General features: G+C 45.3%; 1 protein-coding gene across 1 annotated transcript in view; it reads right to left on the reverse strand.

Annotated features, from left to right (window-relative positions):
• The window catches only part of LOC126355408 (solute carrier family 22 member 7-like), a 133,017-nt gene that overhangs the window by 40,544 nt on the left and 68,974 nt on the right, over positions 1 to 23,499 (reverse strand). The window contains exons 6-7 of the mRNA XM_050005712.1: positions 17,730 to 17,951; positions 15,478 to 15,692 (exon numbers count right to left, since the gene is read on the reverse strand). Of these exons, the coding sequence (XP_049861669.1) occupies positions 15,478 to 15,692; positions 17,730 to 17,951 (437 nt within the window). The remainder of the gene's footprint in view (positions 1 to 15,477; positions 15,693 to 17,729; positions 17,952 to 23,499) is intronic.

The raw sequence follows: 23,499 nt of genomic DNA on the forward strand, positions 1-23,499 counted from the left end.
CTTAGCGCCGCGATGACTTCATCTTCATTTACCTCGAAAGGCAGTTCGAATACACGGATCGTCCGAAGGCCAAGTCCTGCATGGTCGACATCCACAGGCCCGACGTTTCCGTCGGAGTGCCGAAATTTTAGTCCATGTCGCGTCCTTTGAATAATCTCATTGTAGGCAGCGTCAGAAGTCATCTTAATATAAACGACGCTGCTAATGATCGGTAGGTGTATGCCGATGAGTTCGTCACGGGGGATCTTCACGTCTTCGCGTAGGAAGCGTTCAACGGCCAGTGCTTTGAGAAGGTGAACTTAAGAGTGTTCTTCCTGTAAGAGTTGGCCATTAGAGCGTGTTCGACTGAGAATCGCTGTGACGACGATGTAAACAAAAACACTCCGCGGGCGCAGCGGCGTGGACGGCCGAGCGCGGTGCGCACTGCTGCCCTGCCGAACGCAGACTGACCAACTGAGATACCCAAGCACGACTCAGGCCCCCGTCCTCACAGCTTTAATTCCGCCAGTACCTCGTCTCCTACCTTCCAAACTTCACAGACGCTCTCCTGCGAACCTTGCAGAACTAGCACTTCTTCCCAACCTTGTGGAAGCATGGAAGAACGTTGCAGAGCATGAATTGTCGTCTATGGTGATCACATATCGTATTAAGTACCATGACCTGCTTTTCGTGACGTCCAGGGGACCACCATGAATCATGGTGACTTCCGTGTGATTATCGACGTTGCGTAAATGTGCCATTTCTGTCTGTCTCATTGTGTATTTCTTTCAGTTATTTTCTGTACTGTGCTTTAGATGGTTCTTTCTGTGTGTGGTCCAAGTTACATCCTTACACTTTTCGCACCACTTATATATTGTGAAGCACCAGTGAAAACTGTTACTTTTGGGAAAGAATGCTGTCGAAGAATGCTGATTTGAGCCAAGAGAACTTAGGCCTGTGTACGACATGATACACAATTAGTATCAAACGAACAATGCTTAAAGCAAAATGTCTCAGTTTAAATTATGGCTGCCGGCATTTGAATAAGGGAAACAATAGGACATGTCTGAATTTTAACAATCACACTAAAAAGTACAATAAGACATATATTTGAAATGTAAGGATTTGGTAATGTTTAGAATTCAAACAGCATCTATAGTACTGAATGCTGAGTAGAGGTAAAGCACAAAACTGGCCAACTCAGGCTGAGTCGTTGCCGACCCGGTCGCCAAGCGTGTTGGCCCCGACAAGCTCGCCTGTGTGTGGGCGACAGGCTCGAAGTCGGGTCTGTGACTTGGGTGCATCGGTTCCACCAGCGAGTCCCGTGTGTTTGCAACGATCGCTGCCTCCCAACACCAAGAAAGACACGTAGGGTCCGCCATTCGTTCGCCGGTGTCCACACACAGTCGAATGTGCCCAGTTACAGTCAGTGAGCGTGTGGCCGGACTAGTCGGACTGTGAATGGGCACCTTGATGGGATGCTAACGGACGTGTTACAAGTTAATGGCACCGTGGCCCAACAAAGGAAAAGATTGCACACAGCTGGGTGTCTGAACCCCTGAGCCTCATATGCACAGCCTGATCGGTGTGCCGACTTGTTCACCAGCCAGCTCGCTGACCCCTCTGTGTGTGGGAAATGGCAACTGCTTGGTGAAACCTACCTACCTGCAGTGACAGAGTTTGTACTGACAGGTAGCGATCAGGAGGTAGCGATCAGGACTACGAGGTAGCGCTTTGTTGTAAAACTTGTGCATCCACACCAGACCCGACACGTCGGGCAGACCCATTTGGCAAAGGGGGCTGAGCTGACTGATCAGCCTGTGTATGGGGGCCTTTAGAAAGCGATGCGCAAAAAAACGAGAAAGACAGAATACAGGTCAAGACAACAGCTTACTGCTTGAGCAGTATGTGAGACTCACGTCTGATAATAGACAGTAACCTTATGATGAATATGAAGCAGAGATGGAGCAAGTTTGATTAGATATTAGGGTAGTAATAAGACACAGAGTATAACAATTTTTCAGTTTTAATACATGATACTTGTATCTAATTAATGTCTTCTGTTTCGTAGTATGATACTAATCGACTCAGATAATGGGGATTGGAGAGAGAGATGGCATCACTGGAATCCCCCAGTATTATCGATGGAAGATATCAACAATGCCTATAACAACACAAACTCGACTTGAACCACACTCCACATGGCTGCTGTTAAAACAGCACCATTTTTGTTCTCTCTGAAAGGGACTCCGAAGAGCCGAAATAGAGAAGATTTCGTTTTATTTTGTGTATTATGTTTAGATGTATGTAATTGTTTGTCGGATACGGACGACAAAGAGTAACAAAATGAAAATACGCAGCACATGGACGGCACTGTTCTGAGGGTAAGTAATTATGAAAGGTAAATTAAATACCCCTAGGAATGACACACGTTGCTGAGAAGGAGTGTCTTGTATGCCTCGATACAGATAGCTGTAACGTAGGTGCAACCACAATGAAGGGGTATCTGTGGGAAGGCCACAGAAATATGTGGTTCCGGAACAGGGTAACAGCCTTTTCAGTAGTTGCAGCGGCTACAGCCTGAATAACCGATTGATCTGGCCTTGTAACAATAGCCAACATGGCCCTTGATGTGTTGGTTTTGCGGGCAACTAAAGGGATTGGAAAACTGCAGCCATTATTTTTTTCCTGAGGGTGTAAAGCTCTGCTGTACGATTAAATTATGATGGCATACTCTACAGAAAAATATTCTGTGCGTAAGATGCTCCGCCCATTCAGATCTCTAGGAAGGGACTACAGAGGAGGTTGCCATCATTACAAAAAACAAAACCAGTACACTACGGATTCGAGGGTGCAATTTTAGGTCACTTAATCTAATAGACAGGTTAGAAAATATAAAAGGGGAATTCGATTGGTTGAAGTTAGATGTAGTGAGGATAGCTGAAGTTTGATGGCAAGATGGACGGAATTTTTTGTCAGGTGAGCTCCTACAGGATTATAAACATAAAATCAAATAGAGGAAATGCAGGAGTAGGTCTAATGATGAATAAGAAAATAAGAATGAGACAAGCTACTATGAGCAGCACAGTGAAAGCATTATCGTAGCCAAAACAGACACAAAGACAGCACACACCGCAGTAGCATAAGTTTGTGTGCCATCTAGATCCGCAGATGATGAAGATATTGAAACAACGTAGGATGATACAAAAGAAATTATTTAGAAGTTTCGTGAGAGGAAATTTTAATTGTGAAAGGTGACAATATTAGGAAGACGAAGAGAAGGAAAATAGTGGGAGAACTGAAAGACAGGGATAGAATGGGAAAATGGAATGAAAGAGAAAGCAACCACATTTTGCACAGAGCATAATTTAATCATTGGTAACACTTGATTTAAGAATCATGAAAGTTGGTTGTAAATGTGTAAGAGACCTGGAGATAGTGGTAGGTTACGTACTCGTTGTCTGATGGTAAGACAGAGACTTCAGAAACAGATCTTAAACTGTTAGGCATTTCCAGGACAGATACTGTGGCCAAAGGTAATGACAAAAAATGGTTCAAATTGCTGTGAGCACTATGGGACTTAACTTCTAAGGTCATCAGTCCCCTAGAACTTAGAACTACTTAAACCTAACCAACCTAAGGACATCACACACATCCATGCCCAAGGCAGGATTCGAACCTGCGACCGTAGCGGTCACGCGGCTCCAGACTGTAGCGCGTAGAACCGCACGGCCACCCCGGCCGGCGGTAATGACAGATCTCGAACAGAATGACCTCCCTGACGTCGCCCTGCGCCGGAATGGTTCCTTTGATAGGGCACGGCCAATTTCCTTCCCTACTCTTGACACAATCCGAGCTTGTGCTTCCTCTCTAATGACCTCGATGTCGAGGGGACGTTAAAACCAATATTCCTTCCTTCACCGAGCGAGGAGGAGCAGTGTCTAGCACACTGAACTCGCATTCGGGAGGACGACGGTTCAATCCCGCTTCCGGCCACCCTGATTTAGGTTTTCCGTCATTTACCGAAGTAGCTACAGTCAAATGGTTCCTTTGAAAGGGCACGACCGACTTCCATCCGCGTCCTTACCTAATCTGATGGGACCGATGACCTCGCTGTCTGGTCACCTCACCAAACAACTCAACCCAACCCTTCCTTCCTTACGTCAACCAGTATGGGTGGCGAAAACATCGATCATGTTTAACCCAACTCGCACTTCTAACACATGTCATACTGAAAGCTTTGGCACAAGGCAGCATTTCTTGATTTCCGAAAGGCATTTAACTTAACACCACATCTAAGCTTATTATAAAAAATACAGTCATATGGGGTATCAAGCGAAACTGGTGACTGGACTACGGATTCTTTGCTACGGACAACACAACTTGTTATTCGGGATGGGCAGTCACTGACAGATGGAGAAGTAACTGCGGGTGTGCTCCAGGGAAGTGTGTTGCGATACATGCCATGCATCTTTAATATTAATGATCTTGCAGACAATATTAATAGTAACATTAGACTTTGCACATATGTATGATGCGGTCATCTATAATGAAGTACTGTCTGAAAGAAGATGCATAAATATTCAGTCAGATCTCAATAAGATTTCAATGTGGTGCAAAGATAGGCAACATCCTTTAAATTATCAGAAACAACTGTAGTATAAGCGACGTACAGTTGGAATCAGTCAACTCATACATACAACTGGGTGTAACACTCCGCAAGGATGTAAAATGGAACGATCACATAGGCTCAGTCGTGTATAAAGCAGGTGGCAGACGCCGGTTTGTTGGTAAACTACTTGGAAATGCAGTCAGTCTACAAAGGAGATGGCTTATAAATTACTTATTTGACACAACATAGAACATTGCTCAAATGTGTGGGACCTGTACCTAATAGTGCTAACAAGGGATATTGAACGTATTCAGTGAAGGGCAGCACGATGATCAAGGTTTGTTACATCCAATGGAGAGTGTCACGGAGATGCTGAAGAAATTAAACTGGCAGACTTTTAAAGATCGACATAAGCTGTCCCGAGAAAGCCTACTAATGAAGTTTCTAGACACGGCTATAAATTATGACTGTGGCAATACACTACCGCCCCCTACGTAACGCACCTGTAGGAATAATGACATAAGATTTATTACAGCACGCAGGGCGGCATTTAAACAATCATTCTTCCCGCCCTCTATGCGTAAATGCAACAGATTACAGAGTATAGATGTAGATGTGGACTCTGGCCGTAAGTAATGGCTATAAATTGCAGGTTAAAACTGAATAATTTGCAAAAAGGTAGGAAATTAAGGAGACGGGACCTGGGTAATTTGAAGGAACCAGAGGTTGTTGAGAGTTTGAGAGGGAGTGTAAGGCAATGTTGGACGGAAACAGAGGAAAGCAATGCAACAAAAAACGAATGGATAGCTTTGAGAGGTGAAATAGGAGAAGCAGCAGAGGATCATATAGATAAAAAGACAAGTTCTCGTAGAAATCCACGGACAACTCAGGAGCCATTGACTTTAACGGATGAAAAGAAAAAATGTCAAATGCAGCGAATGGTGCAGATGAAAGAGAATAAAGAAATAAAAAAGTGAGTTTCACGGAAAGCGCAAAACGGATAAGAAGGAGTGGATAGAAGACCCATGGAAGGCTGTAGAAGCATCCATAATTAGGGGAAAGATAGATGCAGCATACAGCAAAAATTAAGGAGACCTCCGAAGAAAACAGAAGGGAAAGCTGGAAGGTGGTTGGTTCAAATGACTCTGAGCACTATGGGACTCAACTGCTGTGGTCATCAGTCCCCTAGAACTTAGAACTACTTAAACCTAACCAACCTAAGGACATCACACACATCCATGCCCGAGGCAGGATTCGAACCTGCGACCGTAGCAGTCGCACGGTTCCGGACTGCGCGCCTAGAATCGCGAGACCACAGCGGCCAGCAGCTGGAAGGTGGAACGAGTGTGTATTTACAAGATCTATGTAAGGTGAACAAACTTGAGGATAATAGAATAGAAGGAGAAGATAAAAAAGATTTAGAAGAGATGGAAGATATGATACTGCAGTAAGAATTTGACACAGCACTGAAAGACCAAAGCCGAACCAAGGCCACTGTAGTAGACGACATTCCCTCTGAACTGCTGATATCCAAAGGAGCCATGACAACAAATCCACCTGGTGTGCAAGATATACAAAGGGCGTTCAAAAAGTTTTGCATACTCGTCTCTAATTTTTTTTTTTTTTTTTTTTCAGGAGGAGAATGTGAATATACCTGGTGTGGTGTTACCGCCAGACACCACACTTGCTAAGTGGTAGCCTTTAAATCGTCCGCGGTCCGGTAGTATACGGCGGACCCGCTTGTCGCCACTATCAATGATTGCAGACCGAGCGCCGCCACACGGCAGGTCTAGGGAGACTTCCTAGCACTCGCCGCAGTTGTACAGCCGACTTTGCTAGCGATGGTTCACTGACAAATTACGCTCTCATTTGCCGAGACGATAGTTAGCATAGCCTTCAGCTACGTTATTTGTACGACCTAGCAAGGCGCTAGTATCCGTACTATTGATATTGTGAATCATGTACCATAAAGAGCGACGTTCTCCATTAATGGATTAAAGTTAAGTATTCCACCAGCTACGTCCGTTTTTCTCAATTCTAATTCCCTTGTCATGTTTCAGACCTCACGCCAGCCTGCGTGAGCTGAGACGCGTGCATTTCGGCCTCCTTTACTACACGGTTGGCTTTCCTGCCAACCACAACAAAACCGCGTTCGTATCGATGTTGCCCTGATTTGCTTGTGTAATGGCTTCTCCACCATCTCCAGGTGTACTGTCCGAATTTTATCGCTTACAGAATCAGCAGACGCAGGCCTTACTGGATGCCCTTGGAGAGCTCATCCAGGGTCAACGTGCGATGCAAAACGATGCGGCAGCAGCCACAACACCCACTTTTCGACCTTTTGATGCTGCACTGGAAGGCTGGAAGGAGTGGTCACGCCAATTTGGATTCCATCTCGCCGTCTACAAAATTCAAGGTAACGAGCGGCAGCCTTTTCTCCTTTCTTCCATAGGTGTGACCACGTACCGTGTGATAGTCAAATTATTTCCACGAAGTCATCTGCCACCATCCAAGCGTTATCCGCTATCTTTGGCATTGAAGGTCTTCCACAGACTATTGTTTCCGACAATGGCCCACAATTCATGTCCGCAGAATTTCAGTCATTCTGTAAGGCCAATGGTATTCAACATCTGACGTCCGCGCCGTTTTTGCCACAGTCAAACGGTGACGCTGAACGATTGGGCAGGACTTTCAAGTCACAGATGTTGATGTTGAAAAAGTCGCATTCTCGGGAGGACGCGTTCTGCTCTTTTTGTCCTCGTATCGCTCTCAGCCCCGAGATGGTCGCTCCCCGGCTGAGTTGCTCCACGGTCGCCCTCATCGAACCTTGATGTCTTTGCTACATCCGCTGCATCAGGTTCCTGTGCAGCGGCAGACACCTGCTTTTGCTCCAGGCGACGTTGTCTACTATCGCCACTGCCGAGGTTCACGGCGTTGGCTCGAAGGGCGCATCCTTCGCTGCCTCGGACGTGCTATGTATCTGGTTTTGGGGGCCTCTGGTGAGGTGCGTCGGCATCTCATTCAGCTGCGCCTCTGTCGTCGCACGGGATCTGCCGCTCGCCGTCTGCTTTCAGCGACTGTGCCGTCCCGTCAGCGCCTCGGGGACCCACCTACTGGCTCGCCTCAGCCCCAGGTGTTACCGACGCCGTCTTCCATTTTGCCCCATGGCGACGCGCCGCCGCCACCGCCTGTTCTCCCGCCTGCGACACCCGCAGTGGACGCGTCGCTGCAACCGCCGGGCGCCTCCCTGGGTCACGCGCCGCCGATCGCTTCCCGTGACCAGTTGTCCTCCGATATGGAACTCTTGCCCGCTCCGGACCATATGTCGTCTTCGCCCGTCGGGTGCCGCGGCCCGATGGAGGTCGACCCTTCGGTCCCTCCTGTCTCTCTACCCTCCTGTCTCTCTACGTGCGCATACACCGCATGTTGGCGTGCACCCTGGAGCAGGTTTTCATGCGTTTCCTCGCTCCCCGCGGTCCGAATGGCAGGGTGCGGGTGGCACAGCCTCGCCTGTTGTTAGGCTCCCCACCTCGTCGCATACATCAACATGCGGTCCTCCCCACGGCGGGCGGAAGCCTTATTCCACAACCGTACGCCGATTTGCGGGGGAGGAATATGGTGTCACCGCCAGACACCACACTTGCCAGGTGGTAGCCTTTAAATCGGCCGCGGTCCGGTAGTATACGGCGGACCCGCTTGTCGCCACTATCAATGATTGCAGACCGAGCGCCGCCACACGGCAGGTCTAGAGAGACTTCCTAGCACTCGCCGCAGTTGTACAGCCGACTTTGCTAGCGATGGTTCACTGACAAATTACGCTCTCATTTGCCGAGACGATAGCATAGCCTTCAGCTACGTTATTTGTACGACCTAGCAAGGCGCCATTATCCGTACTATTGATATTGTGAATCATGTACCATAAAGAGCGACGTTCTCCATTAATGGATTAAAGTTAAGTATTCCACTAGCTACGTCCGTTTTTCTCTATTCTAATTCCCTTGTCATGTTTCAGACCTCACGCCAGCCTGCGTGAGCTGAGAAGCGTGCATTTCGGCCTCCTTTACTACACGGTTGGCTCTTCTGCCAACCACAACACCTGGAATATTTAGCTATTCATTGAGCCTACTCAATGTAGCCTCTATCAGCTATGACGCATCTGGCCCAACGTTCTTTCCAAGATGTAAATGCACTTTGGTAAAATTCTGGGAATTGACTTTTACACCACCGCTGGACACAGGAAATAAGGTCTTTCTCACTATCAAATGTTTTACGTCACAAGTGGGCCTTCAGACGACCAAAGAGGTTAAAATCAGACGGAGCCAAGTCCGGACAGTAGGGAGGATAAGGAACAATTTTCCAACCCATTTTCCTGATTTTCTCCTACGTCATAAGGGTTGTGTGGGGTTTGGCATTGTCGTGGTATAGACTAATAAGCTGACGCTGAAGCTGTGGTCTGTGGGTCTTGATGCCACATCGCAGCTTGTCCAATATCAAACAGTAACGGTTCCAGTTAATTGTGGGGTCATCATCCAATAAGTCAATAAACATGACACCACACTGATCCCAGAAGAAGGAGGCCATCACCTCTCGGCCTGCTGCTCGTGAAAGTCTTGGTTTCTTCTTCCGAGGAGAATCCGGATGACGCCACACCATGGGTTGGGGTTTTGCTCCCAGGGTTCAGACAAAAACCATGTTTCATCCTGGGTAATGATTCCGTCCAAACACTGTTTCCACTCTTCAGTAAAGGTCTTCATGAGACCCTCGTACACATTTTTCCTCATCGTTTTCATTTCCCTTGTCAGTAATCTAGGCACCCAACGTGCACAGATTTTTCTGTACCCTTGAGACTGTACCAGTGATACCACACTACCCAATAACAAACGAGTCATTTCAGCAGGCTATCGTGTCGTCACAAATCTGTCATTTTGGATGATTTGATCAATGGTTTCCTTATTCAAATCACTCAATGCCGTCGATCGTCTACCGGATCGTGGATTGTCCAGTAGAGAGAAGTCACCTTCTTTAAACCTGTGCAACCACCGCTGGACACTGCTGCGATCCACTGTGTCCTCCCCATAAACAGGGAGCAACTTCCTGTGAATCGATGTGGCAGAGTCATCGCCGGTCTTGAAGAGGAATTCCATCACCGACCGTTGTCGCTACTTGACCTTTTATATACCAACTTATAGCCAAATGTTCCAAGTATGTACACAAAAAATTTCATTCTCCTTCAGCAAAAAATAAAAAAAATAGTGACGACTGTGCAAAACTTTTTGAACGCCCTTGTATAAGACAGGGTAATACCCTCAGACATTAAGAAGGATGTAATAATCCTGTTAAAAAAAGCAGGAGCAGAAAGATGCGAATAACACCGAAGTATCAGATTAAAAATAAGCCATGGTTACAAAATACTGACACAAATACACTCCTGGAAATGGAAAAAAGAACACATTGACACCGGTGTGTCAGACCCACCATACTTGCTCCGGACACTGCGAGAGGGCTGTACAAGCAATGACCACATGCACGGCATAGCGGCCACACCAGGAACCGCGGTGTTGGCCGTCGAATGGCGCTAGCTGCGCAGCATTTGTGCACCGCCGCCGTCAGTGTCAGCCAGTTTGCCGTGGCATACGGAGCTCCATCGCAGTCTTTAACACTGGTAGCATGCCGCGACAGCGTGGACGTGAACCGTATGTGCAGTTGACGGACTTTGAGCGAGGGCGTATAGTGGGCATGCGGGAGGCCTGGTGGACGTACCGCCGAACACGTGGGGCGTGAGGTCTCCACAGTACATCGATGTTGTCGCCAGTGGTCGGCGGAAGGTGCACGTGCCCGTCGGCCTGGGACCGGACCGCAGCGACGCACGGATGCACGCCAAGACCGTAGGATCGTACGCAGTGCCGTAGGGGACCGCACCGCCACTTCCCAGCAAATTAGGGACACTGTTGCTCCTGGGGTATCGGCGAGGACCATTCGCAACCGTCTCCATGAAGCTGGGCTACGGTCCCGCACACCGTTAGGCCGTCTTCCGCTCACGCCCCAACATTGTGCAGCCCGCCTCCAGCGGTGTCGCGACAGGCGTGAATGGAGGGACGAATGGAGACGTGTCGTCTTCAGCGATGAGAGTCGCTTCTGCCTTGGTGCCAATGATGGTCGTATGCGTGTTTGGCGCCGTGCAGGTGAGCGCCACAATCAGGACTGCATACGACCGAGGCACACAGGGCCAACACCCTGCATCATGGTATGGGGAGCGATCTCCTACACTGGCCGTACACCTCTGGTGATCGTCGAGGGGACACTGAATAGTAGACGGTACATCCAAACCGTCATCGAACCCATCGTTCTACCATTCCTAGACCGGCAAGGGAACTTGCTGTTGCAACAGGACAATGCACGTCCGCATGTATCCCGTGCCACCCAACGTGCTCTAGAAGGTGTAAGTCAACTACCCTAGCCAGCAAGATCTCCGGATCTGTCCCCCATTGAGCATGTTTGGGACTGGATGAAGCGTCGTCTCACGCGGTCTGCACGTCCAGCACGAACGCTGGTCCAACTGAGGCGCCAGGTGGAAATGGCATGGCACGCGGTTCCACAGGACTACATCCAGCATCTCTACGATCGTCTCCATGGGAGAGTAGCAGCCTGCATTGCTGCGAAAGGTGGATATACACTGTACTAGTGCCGACATTGTGCATGCCCTGTTGCTTGTGTCTATGTGCCTGTGGTTCTGTCAGTGTGATCATGTGATGTATCTGACCCCAGGAATGTGTCAATAAAGTTTCCCCTTCCTGGGACAATGAATTCACGGTGTTCTTATTTCAATTTCCAGGAGTGTAATTTACAGAAGAATGAACAACTGGTAGTATTCGACCTCTGGGTAGATCAGTTTGGGTTCTGGAGAAATGCAGGAACACGTGAGACAAAAGACTTACTACGGCTTACCTTAGATGACAGCTTTTGTAAGCATGGAGAAACTTTAGGCAATGTTGACAGGAACACACTTTTTGAAATTCTGAAGGTAGCAGGGATTAAATAATAAGAGTCGACGGGCATGAAATGGAAGCACTTGTTGAGAATGGAGTAAGACAGTCTTGTAGCCTATCCCTGATGTTACTCAATCTGAACACTGAGAAAGCAGTAAAGAAAATAAAAAAAATTGGAGTAGAAATTAATGTTCAGGGATAAGAAATAAAAACTCTGTTTGTCAGTGACATTGTAATTCTGTCAGAGACAGCAAAGGATTTGGAAGAGCATTTGAAAGGAATGGACAGTGTGTTGAAAAGAGGATATAAGGTGAACATCAACAAAAGGAAAAGAATGATAATGGAATGCAGCAGATTTAAATCAGGTAATGCTAAGGGTATTAGATTTGGGAACGAGACACTTAAAGTAGTAGATGAGTTTTGCTATTCGAGCAGCAAAATAACTGGCGATGGGCCATGTTGAGAGGATACGAAATGCAGCCTGGCAATGGCAAGAAAAGCACTTCTGAAGGAGAGATGTCTGGTAACATGAAATAGGTATTTAAGTGTTAGGAAGTGTTTCCTGAAAGTATTTGAATGGAGTTTAGTATTGAATGAAAGTGAAACATGGACAACAAAAAGTTTGGACAAGAAGAGAATAGACGCTTTTGGAATGTGGTACTACAGAATAATACTGAAGATTAGATGGGTAGATCACGTAACTAACGAGGAGAACTCTTAAGAAAAGAAATTTTGTGGCACAACCTGACTAGAAGAAGGGATCGGTTGATGGGACACATTCTGAGACATCAAGCGATAACCAATTTAGTACTGGAGGAAAGTGTTCAGGGTAACAATTGTAGAATGAGACCGATAAATAAAAACATAAAGCAGATTCTAAAGGTATAAGTCGGACGAGCCATTTGGAATTGGAGAGGCTTGCCCAGGATAGGGTAGCGTGGAGGGCTCTTCGGACTGAAGACCAGAACCACAGCAACCGAAATATGCTAACAATAAGTAACAATTCTAATTTATGTTTTGACAGTACTGGAATCAATTAAACAAAATCCTTTCACACATACATGTATGCCCAACAGGTACAACGCCCAGACGGCTAAGGGCGCACATATACATCCGACTGGTGGAATGTCCATGGTAGGGAGATCTGACGACTAATGGCATTCCTGTAAGCCAGGACGCGGGAACAGGTGAAGAAGCACAGCAGACAGCGATCCGCTGTTGTCCGCATTTCAACATTCCTGCCAGCTCTGTCGCAATGTCGGAACGTAATTTATTGGACAAGGAAATCACAGAAATCCTCAGTTCGGACCCCTCATCGGACGAAGATGCCGATGTGTTTGGACGTAATGATGATTCTTCACCAATACGAGGAACCTTTTTCGGAAGATTCTTCTTTCAAAGGGGGAAAAGAAGATGAAGTGGTAGTCGCAGCTTCGTCATAAAAAGAACGTTTGATTGGTCGGATAATCATCCTGTGACCAAAAACCACCATTTCGTGAACACTTTTAGCGGTATAAGAATAGACCTCGATGTTGCAGCAAGTCATTTAGACTTTTTGTCCTTTATGTAATTTGAATTTGTTTCTGCTTTTTGGAAACAGATAAATAATTACTACACATTTGTTACATTTCTGCTGAGAGTACCCATAAGGTTAACACTATGGAAGCATATAGAGCTTGAAGAATTTTATTACTTCTCGGTGTGTTCCCTGCTTATGCCAAAAACTAAATAGTTGGAAGTGAATCAGTATTAGCCAACACATTCTTTGCTTCAAACATCAATATTTTCACACATAATGTGAAGGGACCGGTTGAAACTGATGCTCCGTTTATTGCGCTTCAGTGATAATTAGGCTGTATTCCAAGATGTTCTTGTGAAATTGCGGGCTCATTGTAGAGCACACAAAGAAATGCTGCTTTTCCAAGGAAGGCTGCGGTTTAAGCAGTGTCACGTAATTATATTCTGGATTGTATTGCCTATACTGGTGGCGCCGCGGAAATGGAATCTGGAAATGCTGGCGGGAAAATATGGCGATGTTGTTTGTTTGTTATTGCCATACCTCAGAAAAGGTCATATCGTTTATTTACACGGTTAGTATTCCAGCCCCGAATATTCCCATGGCTCCACGAGAAATGCACCAATACCATTGAAAGGTACGCAAAAACAAGAAACATTTACCACCGTTGCCTGATGGACTGAAGAAAGAGGAAACATTGTTCAGGACTTGAGGAAAACAGTTGGCTCGAAAATGGATGGACAGCAATGAAGCATGGATGCTTTCAACCGCAAATGGTCCAGACTTTGTTGAAATCGAGAAGAGGGAAAATAAAATGGGACAAAATAAATCGAAACCCACTCTTGTAATGAGCTTCAATAAGTCAATGGGCGCTGTTGATACGATACACATGATGTTAAGTTTTGCACAGTGCATCCGAAAGACAATGAAGTGTCACAGAAAGGTATTCTTCCATTTCACTGACTTGTGTGCACTGACTGCAAAAACAATTTTTGAAATAAAAAAAGAAATATAACACCCCACAGGTGTATTTCCACTTGGAACTAACCAATCAGTTGCTGAATAAATATCGTGGGCAAACTTGTAAAACTGAGATCCCAAGGGCACCAAAACAATATATTCCATTTCGTATGCAAAATAAAGAAGGATATTATCCAGGATTCCTCGGAGCGATGGAGAAAAGGAGATTCTCCAGAGACATTGTGTTGTGTGTTCTGCTAATTCACAGCAAAAAATCACATGTGTAAGATGCCAAAAGTGTGATGTTGCTCTTTGCATGGTGCCATGTTTAGAAAAATATCATACACTAAGGATATATGGGGCGGTGTCAGTAATTGTTTGTTTCCAGGAGAGGAAAGCACGAAGAATAAAAATAAAAAATAAATGAGGAAAAATAAAAGAGGGAAAAATAAAAGAGGGAAAAGTAAAGGCCTATTTAAAAAATGAGGATGGAAATCCACAAAACTAAATAAGACTGAACATGATAAACGGAAAGAGAAAACACCGAGCAGGAAGCATGTAGGTTCTTACTGTCGAATTTTTTATTATGGAGAAACCGGTTGAGGATTTAATTACAAATGAGCTAACAGGATTATCGCAAAATAAGTTATACCAAAATCTTCCATGTTTAATTCTGCGTTAGGCTACATGAGACAATTTGCTTTTAAAGTTCCTTGATCATTATTTATTTACGATTAGAAAATGTTCAAATGTGTGTAAAATCTTATGGGACTTAAGTGCTAAGGCCATCAGTCCCTAAGCTTACACACTACTTAACCTAAATTATCCTAAGGACAAACACACACAATCCAGAGGGAGGACTCGAACCTCCGCCTGGACCAGCCGCACAGTCCATGACTGCAGCGCCTTAGACTGTTTACGATTAGAGTAAGAATTGTTTGTCCGAGTTCTGGGCATCTTGGCTAGGAATTGCTCACTTATAAAATTATGTATTCTGAAACGTATTTGTCCAATGATAATGAAATTGTATTGGGTTATAGGAAAATATATTGATAGTGCGAATATCTAGTTACAGAATTATTCAATAAAAATACAAACCTTTTATCATTTTTCTAACGTACCATTTTCTCAGCTCAGGAGAAACGTATAATAGAAAGCGTGGGTTAATTTTGAAGTTCTCTTCGTGTGGCACTGATTTTATGAAGACTATTATCGAAGAGCGGTTCTAAGTGCGCTAGAACGTAACGATTAACCGTCAGTGGCATATTCCCTGTAGTAGCCTGCAATTTTTCCCGTACAATGGGGCACATACATCAATAGTGATAATGTAAAAAAAAAAAAAAAAAAAAAAAAAAAACGAAACTACCCTCCGCCATACACCATTAGGTGGCTTGCGAAGTATGATGTAGACGTAGATACATTACCTGTCATTACAATAATGATGGCGACGGAAACCAGTGTTGCCCCCAACAATGAAAATGCTTCTGTGAACCTCCGTCCAAACCTGTTGCCCAGGAAATGCGCTGCAAGGTTACCGGGGAACTCGAAAGCTCCTTGAACCATGTAGGCGAGGAATGGATTGCCGCCGAGATTACCGATATTAAACATCATTGTACTTCTGGTCAGTATGCAGACTAACCTAAAGAAGGACTTTAGTTAGCAAAATTTAAATAAATTTACAGAAGGTATAAAATTTAAAGTTTCATGACAATAATAATTTCATTTTCAATGCAGCAGGTTAGTAATGCAGGGTGTATCATAACTAATGGCCTAAAGGCGTACAGTTGAAAATACATGGTACTACAAACAAAGAACTCCCAGTAAACACAGTAAATGAACAGTTTACGAGATGACTGCGACTTTGTGGTTACCAACCACCAACCGCATGCTCCTCAATGGTGTGGTCTTATATTTTCGAATCGTGGATTTGTAAACAGCATGGCTGATATTATTGCACTTAACCTTCCGGGGCCGTTATCGGTAACGCGGTGAAATTACAGTAAACAATTACAGTGCTCACTGAGGAAAACGCATCGTTCTGTGAATGATTTCAAGATAGTTGCGCATTTATTATCAACCATTTCAGCATGTCCCCGAGAAATGGCTATAAAAACTCACGATAAGCCAACCGAAGTGCCCTGATTCACACGTGCTGTAACTCTGTGGTCAACTAATACTCTCAAAGTGCCCCTCACGTCAATTGCTTGCAGAGCGTATGTTACGTGGTACGTGCGTTGATGGTAACGTCGAACATTACAATAACAGGGAGTAAGCGGATATACATTTCATGTACGGCAGAGCTAACGGCAAGGCTCGGGAGGCTGCATCGTACCAACAAGCATACCCTCCTCGAAGGTATCCCGTGAGACGAACTTTCCATCAACGCCTCAGAGCAACTGAGAACTTTGAATATGCTGCGGGAATGGGTGTTCCTGCTCGAATTACACCTGCCCTTACGATGTGGTGTTGGAAACAAATACTCTCCAGGAATCTCGACAAGGAGACCTAGCACACAAATTCATGGAATGAGCCACACTAGTGTTTGGAGAATAATGCATTGCAATGCAATGCACCCGTGTCACCTCCAACGAGTTTATTGTCTTCGAACCATTTCCAATGAATTCATTGTCTTAGTGAGACGGATTTTGGTCCCAGACTAACGTTTCGCCAGTGCATGCAACAACAACATTAGGCAACCATACGTTTGGCAGTAACATTTTATTTACGTATGAAGCAGGGTTCCCCCGAGTCAGTGTGTGTAGTTATCACGTTTCTCACGTTTGGAGTCATCTTGGCTCCAACCCACGTACTGTGCATGAATCTCCACATCAACGACGTTTCGCATTGAATATGTTGTTAGGATGGTAGGTGATCGTCTCATTGCGCCATATAAGTTACTGAACGAACTCAATGGACGAAATTACCTTCCGTTTTTGCGGCATCATCTTGCTGGATTGTTTGAGAACGTTCCCTTACAGCTCACTCCCTTAGAGCAACGCCAGAAAATGCGGTACAGCATGATAGAGCACCGGCACATCTTGCTGCTATGGTGAAACGACCTCTAACGCTCCGATATGGCCAAAGATGAAATGGACGAGGAGGACCTCTACCGTGGCTTCAAGATCACATGATCTGAACCCCATGGAGTTCTATCTTTGAGGCCACCTTAAAAGTTTAGCGTCCGCCAGTCCAGTTTACACGGTTGAAGAACTGGAGCAGAGTCTTGTCAGTGTTATTCAAGAACTTCGAAATGATCGAGGCGTGTTTGGAAGGACGGATACAGGCACGCACTCGGGTACAAGGACGACACTTTGAACTTCTTAAACTAAGAGTAAAGCCATGAGAATGACGTGTTTATTCAAAACACCTGCACTTCTGCAAAGTATATCTAATAACTTTTCTTAATGTTGTACAATATTTTTACCTTTCCCTACCTGGGACGACCTTTACACCCAATCAAGCCAGAGGTGACTGGTAACGACAAAGTCGCAATTACCTCGCAAACAGTTTGTGGGCTTGTGATTACCAAGACCTTTTTGTTTCTCGCGTCGTGTCGTTTAAACCAGTAATCATGATACATCCTGTACTGACCTGACTACATAAACCAATATTCCTAAAGGACAGTCAATTTTAATAGACATGTTCGTTATGCAAAACACTGAACATTTTCACTTACCTTCCAAAAATCAGTCTAAGTGTATTCTTAAACAGGTTTCTATTGGTGACTAAACTTAGCACTCCCATATTCGCAGACCGTCGTTTGGACATCGCGTTTAGAATTTCCAATGTGTCGGCCGGAACGTGCCTCCTGTTGGTCTGTGCTATCTTGTGCACCACAGAATACGCTCTTTTCGTGTGCCCCTTATTGAGCAGCCAGCGCGGTGACTCAGGAAGAAAGCTGTAATAAACAATACATTGGTTCAACGTAGCTAAAACCGCTAGTATTACTTATCACTCTATTCTCAAAGTAAACTTATAAAATAAGTGCTTCGACTCGAAAGAACGCTGAGTCCTCAAGATTGACGAAGTTTTATAGAAGCACGAAATTTAGAGCGAACCTCAATATTTGCCGGCCGCGGTGGTCTAGCGGTTCTAGGCGCGCAGTCCGGAACCGCGCGACTGCTATGGTCGCAGGTTCGAATCCTGCCTCGGTCATGGATGTGTGTGATGTCCTTAGGTTAGTTAGGTTTACGTAGTTCTACGTTCTAGGGGACTGATGACCACAGATGTTAAGTCCCATAGTGTTCAGAGCCACTTGAACCTGGATATTAGGTGCTTTTAATAGTTTCCACAACGAAACTGCGTCTCGAAATTCGGCAGAAAATCCAAGGAGATTCTGGTCGTATATGTAACACCAGTGGCAAGACACAATCAAGACTTTCAGCGCGTGTTAGCGACGGCAATGTTACCGATGACAGTGTCTCTAAAGCAGAGTTACTAAATACCATTATCCGAAATTCTTTAACCAAATAAGACGACGTAAATACAGGGTATCTCAAAAAGAATGATCTGGTTTCAAAACTCCGTGTTTACTGATAAAATCATGTTACAAACATGGGATAAGTTGCAAAATACAAGATGTTAAAGTTTTAGCTATGCTATTACAAATGTTCTACGCGCCCACCGGTAGCAGCACGAACAACATTTAGACGATAGCTAAATTCGTCATAAACCATACACAATGTATCTGGTTTTCAGAAATTATGGCCGCTGTTATTCTGTTCTTCACTTCTTCTATGTCACGAGTTAAAGGGGAGACGGACACACTTTCCTTCACACATCCTCACTAGAAAAAAATCCCCTGGCGTCGTATCTGACGATCTTGGTACAAATGGTTCTGAGCACTATGGGACTTAACATCTGAGGTCATCAGTCCCCTAGAAGTTAGAACTACTTAAACCTAACTAACCTAAGGACTCACATACATCCATGCCCGAGGCAGCATTCGAACCTGCGACCGTAGCAGTCCCGCGGTTCCGGACTGGAGCGCTTAGAACCGCACGGCCACTGCGGCCACGGCCGCTCTGACGATATTTGTTGGCCAAGAATGCACGGCAGTGTCTCGGGTTCCCGTGTTCCCTATCCAGCGTTAAGGCAGAGTGTCACTGAAAAACTGTGATACGTAGATGTGCCAGTGTGGTGGAGCTCCATCCTGCTGGAAAATGAAGTCACCGGATCCTGTAGTTGTGCAGAAAGCCAGTTCTGCAGCATCTGAAGATAGTTCATTGCCGATTTCTTTCCTCCATGTAATAGGAAGTGCGAGGCCGACCAGGTCTCTTACCTTTTCACAAGCATCCTGTCTCTTCACTTTGGCGATCCCGGCGGGTCAATGCCAAAACGCTGACGAAAAGCACTGTGGACCGAAATCACTGACTCACTCTTTGCAAACTGCAGCACACAAAACGCCTTCTGCTGAGCGAACGCCATCTTACTTCTGACTGACAGCAAACTGACAAGACGAAGTGACTGATATTCAACGGCGACTTTTTGGAAGTCTAGGCCACGGCTATTCATTTCCTTGCCGGCACGTCCCATGTTTAGTCATTGCTACGGTCCAAAATTAGGTCATTCTTTTTGAAGCACTCTGTATTTCAGAATTCGAATCAATAACTGCTCCCAGCACGAGTAACTTACAAGCAGATATCCTTGGTGTAGCAAAGCAGCTTAAATCACTTAATAAAGGCAAGTCCACCGCTCCACAGTCATTGACAACCGGTGATTGGGCGAAAGATCCGTAACTAAAGACAGGAAAGTTTCGCAGGCCACACTAATACTCAAGGAAGGAAATAAGAGTAATCCGATGGATTACAGACCATATCCCTGATGTCGATTTGTAGTAGTAGATTGGAACATGTACTTTCCTTGAACATTATGAATTACCTTGAGGCAAACGATCTGTTGACACACAGTCAGCGCGGGTTCACAAAATGTTGTTCTTGTGAAACACAACTAGCGCTTTATTCTCATGAAGTAATGAATGTTATCGACACAGAACCTCAGAATGATTTCTTATTTCTAGACATCCAAAAGGATTTTGATACTGCTCCTCACAAGCGGATTCTAATTAAATTGCTTGTTTATGGAGAATCGTTTCAGTTGACGCGACTGGATTCGTGATTGCCTGTCAGGAAGGTCGCAGTTCGTAGAAACTGATGGAAAGACATCGAGTAAAACAGAGGCCATATATAGCGTTCCCTATGGAAGTGTTAAAGGGCCTCTGCTCTTTCTAATGTATATAAACAACTAGCGGAGAAACCCGGCGTTGCCGAGGTATTTAATTACGTGCTTAAGATCTGTGAAGTCATATCTCCTGAACTATTTGCCTTACAATAATATAATTTTGTAGGTGCAGTCAGCAGCGTTTGTGGATACCGTCTGCAAAAGTTTTTCGAATGGAGTTAGTACCAACGAATTAATCATTGTTTATGACGTCATATCTCTTGAACTCTGTGCCTAACAATAATTTTGCACTTACATTCAGTGCCATATGTGAATACTGCCTGCAAACTGTGTATTGAGTACAGTTCGTGTAGAAGGAATAAACTGTAACTTCATGCCTCATGTGGTACTTTTACTGCATAACAGCAGAAAAGTAGTAAGCGATAGTCCGCAGCTCGTGGTCGTGCGGCAGTGTTCCCGCGCCCGTATTCCCGGGTTCGATTCCCGGCGGGGTCAGGGATTTTCTCTGCGTCGTGATGACTGGGTATTGTGTGATGTCCTTAGGTTAGTTAGGTTTAAGTAGTTCTAAGTTCTAGGGACTAATGACCATAGATGTTAAGTCCCATGCTGCTTAGAGCCATTTGAACCATTCGTAACAGATAAACATTTTATCTTTCATCATGTTGTAGGGGACTGTCAGAGAGAGAAAAATTCGGAAGGTTTGAAATTATGTGTACAGTTCGTTGCTAGTCGCTAGGGGCTTTATTTTCCAATACTGGGAATTCATGAATCGCAGTCTACGCTTTTGTTTCACCCCCATCCCCACCTCTTCGATAGGTCGGTGATCTGCGGCGGATTGCCACCTGCAGCAATAAATTATATGCATGAAATGCATTTTTATACAATGATGTGTATTCCGCCACAGCTGCAATTTATACTTTTTAAGTTATGTTATTCTTCCATCACTAGCTTCGTGAAAGCCTTAATTTTAAGCGACTCCTGTATAAAATTAAATGAATTGTAGAAATGCATGTATATAAGCACATATTTGTTGGCTGTATGGATACTACTTACTTTCATTTACGTGGTTTTGATGTTATGTATGAACTATGATATTACTTTGCTTTGTGATTTTTTTCATGTAAATGAGCAGCTGTCAGTATTGTTCTATTTTTATGTTAGAGATATAGTCTATGTCTGCAGACACTGGTGTGCAACCCATAAGGACAAAAGTAACTTCACCGAGATGTGTTACTGTTGCTCAAATACCTCGATGAAACTTGAACTACGCATAGAAAGAAAAGTTACAATATAGCACAGAATCATGATGGTCCCCGGCATTACAATAGGTGCGAAAAAGTGCTTAACAGGGTCTGATTACCGACCCGCAAGGTGAGCCGAGAGAGCTAACTCGCTGCTACCTGGACTCCAGTAGGCGCGCCGGCCCCGGATCGAATCCGCCCGGGGGATTAACGACTAAGGGCCGGTGTGCTGGACAGCCTTGATGTGGTTTTTAGGCGGTTTTCCACAGCCCCCAGGTGAATATCGGGCTGGTCCCCAGGTTCCGCCTCAGTTACTTGACTCGCAGTCATTTGCAACATGTTTGCACTATTCCATGGCTTACTCTAGACACAGACAGCTGGGGTATACTAATTCCTTCCCTGGGGTATGTGGTGGTGACCGGAAGGGCATCCACCCACCCCTTAAACTTAACATGCCACATCCGATTCACCGACTCTGCGTGCCCGCAGGACAAGGCTCAGAAGGAGATAGAGGGTGCATGTTCATCACAGACAACAATAGATGCTTTACAATGTGCTTCCATCGTGGCCACAAGATCAGCAAGGAGCGCATTCCATTCGTTTCCCAGCTTGGTTGACAACCGCTGTATATTCGTCGGTGGGAGTTCGCGAGCCGCAGTACGTCTCCCTAAAGCATCCGTTCGTGCTTGGTGTGATTTAAGTCGGGGAAACGGCAGGCCGGTCCATTCGCTGAATATCCTCTCGCTCTGAGAACTCCTCCATATGCGCTGTTCGATGCTGTCGCACATTGTCATCCATAAAAATTAAGTCAGGGCTGAATGCACACGTGAAAAGACGCCCGTGTCGAAGGAGTACAGTGTCACGATGAAGCTGACAAGTAAGCATATCGAGTGCAAGGATCTCGAGTTCAGTTAGCCCATTTGACATTATAGTTTCCTTCGCCATGACACATGGGCCACCAAATCGATCATGTTCTACAATGTTCCTGGGTGCACTATGTGTTCCCACTTCTCGCCATAAGAGAGTACGCCCAGAATCAACACGCACAATGAATCTGCTCTCCTCCGAGAAAAGCACGGCACCTCACTCCTCGTTGGTCCATTCCATATGCTCTTGGCACCATCGAAAATCATTGAACTCGGTATGCTCTCACCTGTCAGCGTTATTGGTGAAACTGTGCGCATTTTCAGTGGTGTATTCTATCATGGCCCCATTGTTATAAAACAATGCCCGACCGCATCGAACAGCGCTGGTGGAGGAGCTCTTGGAACAAGAGGGTATTGGGCGAGTGGACTGTCTTGCTCGTTCCCCCAACTTAAATGCCATCGAGCACTTGTGAGATGAGTTGGAGGGACGTATTGCAACACGTCAACTTACACCAGTGACCATCCACCAGTTGTCGACTATGCTGCTGGAGGAATGTGGATCCCTACCAGCGGAACTGATTTCCAACTTTGTGGCCAGCATAAGAGCAAGATGCAGAACATGTGTTGCCCTCCGTGGTGTCACACACCCTGTTAAGAACTATGTTCCTCCTTTTGTAATGTCCAGGGGAACATCGTAAATCGCGGTGACTTCAGTGTAGTTATAGTCTTTTAATACAAATGTCATTTCTGTTCATCTCATTCCGTAGTTGTTTTAGTCACTTCCGGTACCATATCGTAGTAGTTCTTTGTGTGTGTGGACCAAGTTCTATCAAGCTGTGTTATTTGGCAGTGATACATGATGCGAAGGCTATTTTCGTCCTGAAGTTCCACGCACATGCGTAGTAATTTGCTTACATCTAGGCGTCAGCAGTTTCCTCTCGTGTGCAGCTGTGCCACGCTCTTCCTGTGAGCCATCTTACGCTATGAGGTAAGAAGTCCTCCTCCTCTCTTTGTCGCCACGATCGTTATCTAATGGGTTCACCTCTCTCTAACATGTTGGGATTCCAGCACACAGTTGAAGTATAAGTTACTTTTTAACTTTATGTGTTGATTCCTGCATACATTGACTGATATCTCTGATAACGACTCTGTTGTATGT

Source organism: Schistocerca gregaria, chromosome 3 (genome assembly GCF_023897955.1).
Source record: "Schistocerca gregaria isolate iqSchGreg1 chromosome 3, iqSchGreg1.2, whole genome shotgun sequence".
Classification (NCBI taxonomy): Eukaryota; Metazoa; Arthropoda; class Insecta; order Orthoptera; family Acrididae; genus Schistocerca; species Schistocerca gregaria.